The 13,161-nt window shown below is 39.2% G+C and overlaps 1 protein-coding gene across 1 annotated transcript in view; it reads left to right on the top strand.

Annotated features, from left to right (window-relative positions):
- The first annotated feature begins 3,326 nt into the window (after window positions 1–3,326).
- GLP2R (glucagon-like peptide 2 receptor) overlaps window positions 3,327–13,161 on the top strand; it is a 45,440-nt gene continuing 35,605 nt past the window's right edge. The window contains exons 1-2 of the mRNA XM_010568755.1: window positions 3,327–3,425; window positions 10,414–10,507. Coding sequence (XP_010567057.1) covers window positions 3,327–3,425; window positions 10,414–10,507 — 193 coding nt within the window. The remainder of the gene's footprint in view (window positions 3,426–10,413; window positions 10,508–13,161) is intronic.

Here is a 13,161-nt window from a genome sequence, read left to right as displayed (position 1 = left end):
TGATGGGCTTCTGAGCACCATGCAGTCTGCCTCCATGAAGACATACAAGAAGTCTTGCCCAAGTTAGGTGAAACAGTAGAGAAAAAGCTGAATTATCTTAATTTGGTCTGTCCATCTGTTCTCTCTGTGAAATAGCATTTTTTTTCCTTCCTCTAAGAAACATTTCCCACCTTGACATGTTATATATGTTGCTTTTTCCGCATGCTTGATAATGCAAGTAAGTGATGCAAAGAACCAGAAGGAGCAGAAGTGTTAGTAAATGACTGCTTCATTTTACAACTGTAAGGTCAAAACACATGCCCTAAGGGAGACTGATACTACAGGACAGACACTGAAGTCACGTATGTATCTTCTAATGAAAATCATTCTGATTTTTAAGACAAATCTCTACCCAGAAGATATCAGGGTTGGAGAAGCCAAGGTTGTGGCTAGACAAGTCCCAGCATAAAACTCAAAGAAACAGGATAAATGCCTGCTTTAGACTGTTATGAAGATCTTAGCTTGAAGAGCTGGCCAGCAACAGAGTGAAAGATCAAGCAGTTATCTGGACTAAAAAGGTAGAGCAAAACTCCCAACCTGAAAGGCAGACTGTAGCTTGAGCCAAGAGTTATTTTTTCCTACAGCTTTATGTTACTGTATTTTCACAAGGATGTAGCACTCGTGAACTCCACTTGAAGCCTCTGTGCATTGACACTGCTTCTGGACTGCATTACCAACTGCCCAGCAAGTCTGAGAAAAGGATTGGTGGGAGGGAAGGAGGGAGGGAGGGAAGTCATTCTAAGGATTAAACACTTATCCATGTTCCTGTTCCCAGGAGTAATCTGCATATGGCTGTATTCAAACATAGTTTGAGCGCTGTGAAACCACTGACTCAAGGGAGTTGAGTTCACTTGGGAATAACACTGACACCTCTTCAATATGTACAAACTTTATGGTTTTATGCCCATTATAAAATTTAACCAGCATAAATGCCATAGCATTGTTGTCTTCTTTGACTAAATAGACCTTGTACTAGACTCTGAAACAATCTTAGAAGACTTGAGAAAAAGCTCTGTCAGTTGATATATTCTGGTTGACAACTGCAGTCTGAGATTTTTCACCGAGCCAGTTTTCTGCTTATGCCCTATCAGTGCTGGTACCACAAACTTTTAAATCAGTTTGCCATGTAAGAATAGGAGAAATGTATTGCATAAGCATTTATTGGTTAGACCTGTCATACTGTGAAAAAAGAAAGAAAATAAAAGAGGAGCAAATAGATTAGCTGGATCTTTCTTCAAACAAAGTGTTATATTCAGTGATTTTTGCTGGAGTAAAGTTGAGAGTGAATGAGGGTGGACAGATGTGGCTAGTGTTCAGCATTATGACCTTCCTGATTTACATTGTTCTAGTAAAAACTCTGAGCAGTAACCCAGAAATTCAAACTTCAGCTCTGCATTCTGTCTTTACCGCATAGCGACACAGTTTATTAGTGCAATTACAATATGGGGATACTTTAATGTGGGTCTCCTGTACTGGCCTAGTCCTGGGTAGCATTAAGTCTAGAGAGGGACCACAGAGGTCATTCAAGTATAAACTTCAGATGATTTTTAAAAGTGAGCAAGTAAAAACTAACAACTTGTAGAAGTCAAAAACTGAAAACAGAGCCTCAGCTGCTGGGTGCTACCTATCAGTAGAGAAGATAAGAATTACATACTACTGAGCAATAGTGAGGATGTACCACAGGACACCCTGTGGATCTGCTCATCTAGGGTCTAGACAGACCTCAGGGTTTCTTGAATATTAGGACATTTTTCATGGTGATCTCAGAACAGCTCCAATGCCAGAGCACTATTCAGGTCTCCTGGTTTTAACCTGATACAGAGCTGACCTTACTCGTATGGCCAATATAAAATGTGCTTCTATCCCTTGCAGCAATACACAGATGAGCAGTTGCTACAGGGGCTTTGAAGTGCCTCTCCCTGGTCCCCAGAGTTGCCCTTAGGTGTGGCAGGGAGGAATGTGTATACTGACACATCAACCCAGGAGGCACAGTAGTGCAGAGCAGCACTGCCCTTACTGTCAAGCCTCTAGAGTTGGCTGGATGCATTTCCACCCTGAAATACTTGTCCCCAGACCACTTCTATACCCCATGTCCCAGTACTCTTTTTTACCACATCCAGACTTTGTGTAAAGATGAGATATGGGTATACGTTATGGCCTTCCACCTCCTGGATTCCTCTAGAGAAAGTTTTAGCACGTGTGTAGAGGGGGAGTCAGGTCACACTGCTGGCCAGGTTGATGGGGTGTGCTAAACACAGTTTGGCTTTAGCCTATGTCTGGCACTGAAAATGGGACTACTGCTGGCCTCCACAGTCCCAGTATTGTACCTCTGTCTGTTCTCCAGCTTAGCTGCTCAGGATGCCTGTGAATTCTGGAAAGAGCATGAGCTATCCTCTAGTATAAATAGCTGCAAGTTTCATTTCTCTTGGAAATGGAGGAGGCAACATCTTCTTTACTCTCCATATTGCCAACTCAAAGCATGACAATCATAAGCTAGACCCTAAAATTATTATAGTATAGATGGTTTTATTCCCTGAGCCTGCATAACACATAGATTTATTAATGTTTTCCAGGCTTTTCTCTGCCACTAGAAAAGTTACAATTTTTTGAAAATTAAAGCTGAAAGTCATTGACAGTTTCTCCAACCTTGCAGCTGAAGCTGTGAAAAAAACACTGAATGTCACAAGAACTGTAGTAAAACTTATTTAAAGCATATTTAGATTCTCCCCAATCCTGCGCTGACTGTGCAGATTTGACAAAATATGATCAGAAAGGATAAAGTTCAGCTATTACTGAGCTGCTTCCTAACAGCCAACTGGATTCAGCAAGCTTCCTACACAAAGTTTTTCTGTGTTCTAAGGCATTTTTAATGGTTTCATGAGGTGTATATAAATATATATATATATATATATTTATGAAGCTGGATTGCATTCTTGCAAAACCACTGGCAGAATTCCCGTGGAGTTTCAAGGGAACAGGATCAGCCCCTTAATGTTTTAATAGTTTGCTGACTTCTTATTGGCTAAAGGTCAAGCTACAATAAGCAGACTTTCTGTGAAGTTTAGAGTAAATTCTCCCTGCCTTTAATCAGAAAAAACAAAACGTAGTTGGAGTCTAGCAAGCCTAGACACTTTAGTAGACTTCCTCACTTATTTGTAAGAAGATTCATGAGACAGTTGCACATATAAAAGAAGACATTTTTACTTTTTTCACAGGACACGGTGATATAATTGATCTATAGCATTGTGAAATAGCAGCATATTGGGGACAAATTTATTAGAACGGGCATGGCGACACTTCTTGGTCTCTGTTCCAACATGGGACTCTTGTCCAGAATATCTGTCACACTGGCTAGCTGTGTCATGATATTGTTTCTAGTGAAACAGGTAAGCTAATTCAATAATTAATAATGGACAGCATAAAAGTGGATTCCTAGCACATAACATTTTAACCTTCACAAACAGCATGTTTGTTTCAAAAATAGTTTTGACATAGCAATTTATTAAAAATTAGTCATGAGAAATGTTGACTGAGAAGCTGTAGAGTTTTGTATTAGAACTCACTGTAGGTCATTTATTACAGTTTTTTTCTATTAATGTTCATTCATACAGTGACTAAATTGTGTTTACATCCATTTATACAATCTCTTTTCATAGCAGTATTGATCAGTATTGAATTATATTTATTTTTCAATTTTCCTACCAGATATTAATACTATTGTGAATCATGTTTATTTTCTACCGGTTTTCCTCTGTTCTAAAACTAGCTTTGCTTTGTTTCTAGCACTGTCTTTTAGCCTTTGACTTGTACGAGGGGTGAGCATTGAATCTCACATTTGTGAAATCTGGTGTTATTGGTTTCATTCTGCACCTCAGCTTCTTACAGAAGGCTAATAAATCTGTATGCGATTTCTACTTTTATTTGTTGTAGAGACCTACTAAACTATTCACTTCTTTTTTTTCTAAATCTATAAAAAAATCTGAAAGCTCGCTTCTTTGTCTATATTGCCTTTTAATTTGGAAGAGTTTTAGGTATTTAATGACAAAATATCTCAGTATAATTTACTTCAAGGAAATTTTCACTTGTATTTTTAATCATTATTATTTGTTTATTAATATCAACCTTGATTTCAATATATTTAAAAAATAATTTACTAAGATGTAGTAAATTTCAATTCATCTGAATAAAATTCATATATAGATTTAGGGTACATTTCTATGAAATAAGTGTACATGAGAATAAGTGTAATTGACAGGCTTACTTTAAACTTGAAGTAATAAGGTATTTCTATCTACTCATCCTCCATTTAGCTGGGTTACTAAGGAAGAGGTTTGCATGTGTGTGTGCTGTAGAGACCGTAATTGTGTTCCTAGCTTTTTTATTACGAAAAAGTTACCAGGAGACACATAGTCTGGTTTGGTTTTTTTTAATAGAAAATATTCCTAATACCTTTGTTTAATTCAAATTTAGAGCTTCTCTGACATAAATGAATATAGAACTGAAACAACTCTCATGTTTGTGAGACACCTTAAATCTGTAGGAAATCTTGACCAAAGCACTGGTTCCATCAACGCTATCAGAAAATCTCCCAATTATTTCTATGAGATCAAAACTTTACAAGACTATAAATCACAGTGAATTACTTTGTCATAGTGATTCCTGTAACTTGTTTAAAGAAATGTGTTGTATTTCTTTATATTTTATTTAATAAGAAAGAAAAATTTAAAGAAATAATAAATCACTATATCCATATTTTCTATCGAACACCTCTATAGATATGAATAATATCAATCTGAATAAACCAAGACCATGGCTGAAAGAATAAGTAAATATTTACACTCTTATTTCTAGTTTATACCTAAACTGAAGTTTTTTTCTGTCCATAATAGCATAGTCTGAATAAACAGAAACATTTCCTTTCACTGTTAGTTTTGTATAAGAAATTAAAAGGGTGAAATCCTGATTATAGTGTAGTCAGTTATGAAAAAAATTAATTTAAACCAGTCTGTTTGCAACCTAGGAGGTTTATTATTATAATCCACTTCCTAAGGGAGAGCTTCAGGCAGTGTTTTCTGCTGCATCCAACATATTTTTAAACAGTGGTGTCATCTTGGTGCAGTCTGTGGGCTCTGAGCAAACAAAATTAATTGAAAGACCCTTCTAGGAAAGTTTGATTAAATTGCAGTACAGGTGAACTTTGATGTGAGCAGGGTACCAGGTTCACATGCTGAGGCAGTTCATTTGCTACCAGCAAAACTTCAGATAGCCTGAAGTGAAGAAATGTCCAGTGTAGGGCAAAAGGTCACAGATTTTCTGAGCTTCTGTCTTGGACATTGGAGTTTAATTTCTTCTGAGTTGGAAGTCCTGTTTAAATGCTAGTGGCTGAATGTCAACTGAAGCATAAAACTGAGATCAAAAGCCATGCTGAGTTGCATGTTGCCACTGCTTGAGACCATAATAAATATACTTGAAAGCTTCTACTTCTACCACTGAGCATGCATTGTATTTAAATTTTGATAGCACTGAGTATCCTAAAATTTAGACCATAATAAAACCCCACTAGGATCTGTAATCACAGGCCCATGTCAGATGGAGAGAGCAATTTGTTGGTTCTTCTCAGAACATGCCCACAGGACTGGGCCTTCTCCTACAAATGGAAAAAGCAGGAAAAGCCCCTGCGATCTCAGCAGTGATTGCTGTGCTCCTCACATTGACCCACACTGCAGACCCTCCTCTTTCAGAGGGAACCTGCGCCTGTCTCTGAGGAATAATAACAACATGGATGTAAGACACAGAGGCAAGCCTGTCTCTGATTTTTTTTGTTGAATCCTTTTCACTTAGTTAAACAGACATATGACATCAAGATGTCCGACTTCCTGAATTTCCCCTTCCCTCTTAAGCCTAGTGCCTTATTCCAGGCCCACACAGTTTGTCTTCTCACTGGGCAGTGAATAGCTCTGTAGTGCACTTAATGCAGAAGAGCCTTAACAGGATGTCCCACTGCAGAAAACACTGAAGTCTTCTGTCTGGGGCACCTGCATCAATCCCTTTCAAGCCAAGAAGGGAAAGAAAGCTGATTTTCCTCATTTCAAGGCACTGCCAGCATTCTTCAGCCTTCCTCTATACATATTTCCTTACAGATTTTCCCCAGAAAGAGTGGAGACCACTGCAGACTGAATAGTCACATACGAACAGCAAGCTTGCTTTTTTTAGCTGCTTTTACTAGTCCCTGTGTAAGTAGCTGATGATCAATTCACAAGTTGCTGTCATTCAAGTCATCATGGTTTGCAGTTGAATATCTTGTTTATCATTTCTTTGGTAAGATAAATATATGGGGATTTCTTAGTCTTTTAGTTTAACGTTTAAGGCCACTCCAGCACTTTCCTTACAACTTGCAAATTTATTGTCATCTCTTTTGAGGCATGACCATCAAAGTTAGTCATACTATCCAGGCAGAGTTACATCAGGGAAAAATACGACTTATTAATATTGTCTTGTACTCCTTTTCAACACCCTCCCTTGCATCTACAACTCCAGAAATGTCAGTAATATCCTGTAGTGCAACATTGTCTACAGGTGGCTCATGTAATTTCATTTCCACAACTAAACATAAATTCTCAGAAAGTCCTGACATACATCCTCCAGCTGTGGCTTCTAGGAGTAAACTGTTGCATTAAGTCTATCACAGTGCATGCTCTGCACAGGGGTTCATGTTTCTCTGTGATCTAAATGGCCCTTGCTAACTGGTCATTGTCTGCTCCCCTGTTAATTTCCAATCATCTGCACATTTTTTGATTAAAAATTTAGATTATTTTATATGTTCTTTGAACTATATTTCAAATTAATTTTTGAGGTCAGCCGACAGCTTTTAATTTTTTTGTCAGGTGCAGCTCTGATTTTATACAGACTTGATTTGGTTTTTTTATCAGAAAGTCTTATTGTACAAAACCAAGCATCTCACAGCTATTTACACCAATAGTTACCAGATATTGCCTATCTGACTCCTCCTGCAACTTTGTAGAAATTGACAATTACATAAGGAAGTGATGTGAAACGGTCATTTATGCCTAGAATGCTCCTTACTCTTGTTAAGTGAACTTCTTCACGACTGTATGTCAACCTCTTCTCCAGGAATGGAACCAAACAAGCAGCCAGGTAGCTGCTGTGAGGCTTTCCTTGTATTTCCTTGGCTGTTTAATGCATTTGTTTATTAGAAACTGAAGTGGTATCCCTTAAATCAAGCAGTCTTTTCTACAGATGCGTCATCTCCATGTCTTTGCCTCTTCAAATGAAGTTCACTGACCTGGGAGTGTCTGAAGAATCTTCCCTGGCTCCCAGCATTTTAAGGCCTACATGAGGGAAATGTCAAGATACTTTTTATTTTGGAAACTTGCATTCCTTTCTCATGGCTGCTGTAAATATTCTCTCTTTATCTTGCAAGCCCATCAGAAGAAGAAGAATTATAGTCTTTCTACTCCATGGAATTTAAAGTAGGGTGTCTGGAAATTAGCTGAGAGACTAAAAGCAGAGTATTGGGCAGGCCAAATTTTACACAGCAAAAACATGCATTAAAGAGTGGTCTCATATAACAGCTAGATAATAGTCTCCACTGTTCTTGTTTTGCAAGTAAATAAATACAATTTTCTTTGTTTTTCCAACAAACATAGGTTCAAGAAAAAGATACAGGTGAAATTCACAGCCATACATTATCCTGGTTATTTATCTCAGCCTTTGGCACATCACCAAGCTCAGACAAGCTCAGGACAACCACACGTGTGAAAAGGCAGTTTCCAGAAAGCCTCTAGTCCAGACAAAAGGAAATTAATTTTCCCTGGAGAGCTGAAAAGCATCCTTTGATATAAGGAACGGTTTTTTTTAGAAAACTTATATTTAGTCTGCTCTCCAAAATTTGGTCTTTACAATTGGTAACGTGTTCAACCAGGAGTGAATTCTTCATTTTTGGTGACTTACAGTGACAGTGTTCTTTGACTACTTGCCTGCCTCTGGCCTGTCAAAGCCCTGGTTTCAGGACACCAGCTGGCATATTACACAGAGACTGCTTAGGCTGATGTTCTTTTCCCTGGATAAATAATGATCAAGTCATCATGCTGATACTGAACTGTAAGCAGTATCTAGCATTATCCTTTTCCTACTGCTTTGCTCCTAATTGGACATTTCTTCAACAACCCAAGTCTAATACAACACCAACCAATTTTGCATTTAACTCTTCTATTTTTAGCCATTCCTTTCCTAAACAGTAATTATCAGCTATGGCCCTCTTAAAGGCCTCTGCAGCCAGAGTGTTGTGTGATAAAGATGTGTCAGAAATATGGATATTTACACAGAGCAATTTAAAATATGAGAGTCCCCTTGGGAAAGTTGCCACCCTTATATTGATAAGGTGTATGCCACAGATATCCACCACATCCTAAACGCACCAGTCACTATATATAAAATCATTATTAAAATCTGTCTATAGCTGGGAATTTTTATTTTTTTAACAGCAGAGCAGATTTTATCCTAAGAGTAATTTTATCAGTAGAGACAAATTTAATTATCTTCTCTGTGCCAACAACTGTTGATCTACATCCCTGATCTCACCCTTTCTTGCTAACATCTAGGTCTCTCCCCTTTCTGCTTATCTCCTTCTCAGTGCCAACAGAGCGACTCAAGGTCAGCATGTCCAAGCAGGGCTCCTAAGCTTCTTCTCTCATTCCTTTTTTGAACACCACTGACAATCCCCTCAACCTCTGTGTTTCTTCTGTGTGTTTCTGCAGCCACAGTGCCATCCATATCTTATAAATGCAGCAATCCTCTCCCACATAACCTGCCAGAATTTGTCCATCAGAGCAACTGCCCATTTAGACACTGACATAATTTTTTGCTTGATTTGTGTTCTCAGTCTATCTTCACCCAGAAAAGTGACAGGTCCAGTAGGACTCTGTGGTTTGAGGGTGGATTGTTCTTGCTTTTAGGAGCAGCTAAATGCATTCGGGGACAGATGTTTCCAGAACGCAGCACAGGGTGAGCAAGCAAAGAGAAAGAGCCAGAGAAAGGAGGCAGAAGCCTGCAGCCTAGGAGCAGCCAAAAGGAGCAAGCAGCTCTTGTAATCACAGGATGGTTGATTTCCAGACACCAGAGGGGACTCCGCTGAATATGCTGTCATTAAACTGACTAAATCCAAAGCTGAGCCTGTCTTCAAGGCTACACTAATAAAAGGGAGATTGTTCTTGAAGTACTTTTATTTCTATTCTCTCTAAACAGATCACATTAACACAATGGTTCCAGATGATATTCTCTCCAGAAGTCTAGCTTTTCACAATTTAAAGGAATTCTTGATCTCCTCTGAGGTCGTCAATATAACAGGAAGGCCTAGGCAAAACCAGCTTTGAAAATATCAAAAACAAAACAAAAAAGAAAATAAATGTACCTACAAAAGCTCAGGACATAAAAATCCATTTGTGTGAGATGTTTATATAGAGAAGATTTTGGCATGGATAAAAATAATGGTCCATTTCACTGTATGAGAAATCTTGAGGGCAAAGACTCTTCTCCCCTGTGGACACGAGAGGACAGCAAAACTGTGCCCTGTCCGGGCAAAAAGGGCAAGATAGTTGGTGCAAATGGGCAAGTAAAACTAAGATTTACAATTGTGTTTTCTAAAAAAAAAAAAAGAGGGAAAAAAAGATATCTATAGCACAGTTGCAGCTGTTGCAGAAAGAAGTGGTCTTTAAAGTGCTGGGCAGGAGTACAGAATGCACTGGTGAAAAGGTGTTAGTAGCTAAATAGTATTGCTTTTTCATTACCCTTTTTCTCAGTTTTTTACTGTGCTACTCAACCATGTGTGCTTGATTATCTTTAAAAATACTCTAAAAATAAACAGACCTCAAAATTATCATCAGATTCCTAAATTAATCTAGCAGAAACATAAATACAAGAGAAGTATAGCTGACCTTGGTATAAATTGACTGTAAAAAGCCTGGAAAGTGTAAAATTTGAGAAGATAAGCACGCATTTTCTACAATGGAGAATGAAATACACCCTCACAAGCCCTAGCAATTAAATAGCTGTGCGGATTTTTTAAAAGGGACTTTACATAAATTGAATAGATTTCTGTGGTAATATAGCACCATGGCAATACATTTCTTGCTTAGGCAAAGACAGCAACTGAAGAAATTTCACTAACAGATTCCTGGAGAAGGAAGGGACCTGTCTTTACCTGCCTGCTTATCTACCGTTCCTCCATTCTCCTCTCGTCTCTCCTCTTCTCTCCTCTCCTTTCCTCTTAAATTTCTTTTAATAGAAAGAAACTTGCCACTAAAAGACCACAAGGTTCTAACCAATTTTCCTCACGTTCAGTATTTTCACTCACAGGCCAAAGGATCTGTGCTGGAAAAAACCACTACTGAATGGAACAAATATAAACAAGAATGCTTGAAAATGCTGCAAGAATCAACGGTAGATACAGGTAAGGAAACAAACAGCACAATAAATCAACGTGTTAAGTAACATTGATGAATATGCAAATACTCTTTTACTTGCTTTGCAGAAGTGTGTGTCTGTTTATAAGTTCTAAATGTAGAACAATGCCATCATGAAGTTAGTGGCTTTCTTTGTCCTGAGACTTACTAGGTTTCTATATGCAAAACCAGATCATATACAGAAATTAACCACTGAAGAGCTGGTGCTGAGCTACCACTGTGGTGTGGCACTGAGTGCCTGGTCAGGAGGTAGCTGCTACCCATTATTGGTAAGAACCATGTCCTTTCCATGAAGGAGACCAGTTTTCACTTCCCGTTTCAGGGTGAAGGAATTCAAACCCATATTCCTGGAAATTATGCCAACCACACGAGAATAGACCATCCAGGGAAAAGAAGATGTCTCCCATTTCTATACTTTAGAAACTGAGACATGGCAGACAAGAACCCAAAACACATGAGGCAAGACAGAGTCTGGTTTCTGCATAGTCAAGGCAGCTGGAGAGCTAGTCTTTTCTCACAGGACTGCTTTTGCATTTTGTGATGCAGTCATCAGATTAATAAGCTAAGACACGGAGACAAGATTGCCCCATGTTCACCTGGCACTTACAACAATTGGCTTAAAGTCCCTTATTTATTCTGCTGCCTCCAAGGCTTTTGGATTCTTGGCTGAAAAGCAGCATAGCTTCAGAGGACAGTGTCTTCTCCTGAAAAGTGGCAGAGGGAGGAACTGAGTCCATACCTCCTACCTCTAGTTGAGTGCTCTAAGTTTTATGCTGTTTGGCAAAAGGAGAGCTTATAATCTGTAATTATTTCACTCTTAAAAGTACAAACTCTGCTCAGCTAGATGTTTGTCTTCAGGAAAGGATGACACAGGCTTGGTTTGAGTAGTTGGAGAAGTTCAAGAAGTAGCTGGGAGAGAGGTCACTGCAGTCACCAAGGGTAGATAGTCAACAAGCACAGAGTTAAACTGTGCTCTATGTTTTGTACTCACTGGCTATAGGCAGGTCTCTGCTCCTGTGTGCAAGTGATACACTCATGGCCATCCTGCTTGGTGGCTACCTCATCCCATCAGCTGCACAGGGAGACTCCAGGATGATATTATGAGCTCTGACTCACTTTGCCAGTGGTAGAAAGCTGCATTTATGACATTGTAGTGTGCAACTTTATCAGCCAGAACATATGGTCTGATTAAGATCAATATGTGTATTTTTCACCTTTCAAAATGCATTTGGAAGTTGGAAATCGATGCAAAGCATTAGTGTGGGAATTTAAAACAGCAGAAAAAAAAGAAAAAAAAGAGAGGTTTTCAAGCCTATGTTATGTAATATTTTATCTTTTGAAGTTCCTTAAACTTTTCCTAAAAGTTTAAAAAGAAATCTCTAACTTTCACAGGCCTTTGAAAAGCAAAAGGGAGGATATACCCTGTGAGTCAAGGAAACTGTTTTTGGTAATCACACTCAATAACAGACCTTTTCTTCTTTCAGATGAATTAGAAGTTGCTGAAAATGAGCAGTCCTGTTTGGGCATGGCAGCATGCTAAAGGAATGAATCCTCATGCTGTCCAGCCTTCATCACTGACACGCTCCAGAGGCAGCTGGAGCCTCTGGTAGCTGCAACAGCATGAGCTAATTGCCTTAGCTTATGCTGTGACGCTGTAACAGCTGGGGAAACAAAGCAAGACCCCATTCTCATTTCTGACCCCTAACTCTATCAAGAACCTCATTCAGCTTTCACAGTATACGTGGGGCAGGTAACGCCCACTCATTGTTCCTGAGATTTTAGGTGTGCTTAAAAGCAAAAAAGAAGCACACCAGCTGTGCAAAGGCAGCCAAATACCCATCAAGGACTACCAGAACTTTGCTAGGGCATGCAGAGATGCAGTCAGGACCTAAGGCTCATCTAGAACTGAAATTGTCCAAAGATGTCAAGAACAACAAAGTACATGAGCAGATGCACAGAGAAGACATAGGGTCATTACTAAACAGGGCAGGGAAACTAGTCACTAACAAAGGAGGAGCCAGGAAACTACAGGCCCATTAGTATTACTTCAATCCTTGGGAAAGTGATGGAACAAGTCCTCCTAGAAACTGTTCCTAACCAAATGAAGCAGGTGATTGGGAAAAGCCAGCAAGGATTTACCAAAAGCAAATCAAGCAAATCATGCCTGACTAACCTGATCACCTTCTACAACAAGGTAACATCTGCTGTCAACATGGGGAGATCAGTGGATGTTGTTTACTTAGACTTTGGCAAAGCATTTGAAACTGCTTCCCACAGCCTTCTCCTGGACAAGCTGGCAAGGTACAGATTGGATGGAGGGTTGCAAAATGGGTAGCAAACTGGCTAACAGGCCACACTCAAACAGTGGTGAAAAATGGTTTTGACTCAGGCTGGCAGCCTGTTGCAAGTGGGGTCCCCCAAGGATCAATACCGAGCCCCACGCTGTTCAACATCTTCATAAATGATTTGGGCACAATGGCATTGAAAAAACCCTCACCAAGTTTGCTGATGACACCGAAGTGTGTGGTGAGGTAGACACATCAGAAGGCAAAGCCATCTTACAGAGACACCTGGTCAGGCTGGAAGAGTGGGCTAGCAAGAACCATATGAAGTATAACAAAGACAGAACAAAAGAGCTCAG

Source organism: Haliaeetus leucocephalus, unplaced genomic scaffold, assembly GCF_000737465.1.
Source record: "Haliaeetus leucocephalus isolate CR32 unplaced genomic scaffold, Haliaeetus_leucocephalus-4.0 Scaffold252, whole genome shotgun sequence".
Lineage (NCBI taxonomy): Eukaryota > Metazoa > Chordata > Aves > Accipitriformes > Accipitridae > Haliaeetus > Haliaeetus leucocephalus.
Note: the sequence above shows the minus strand (reverse complement) of the source record. Positions and strands in the feature narration are given on the sequence as shown.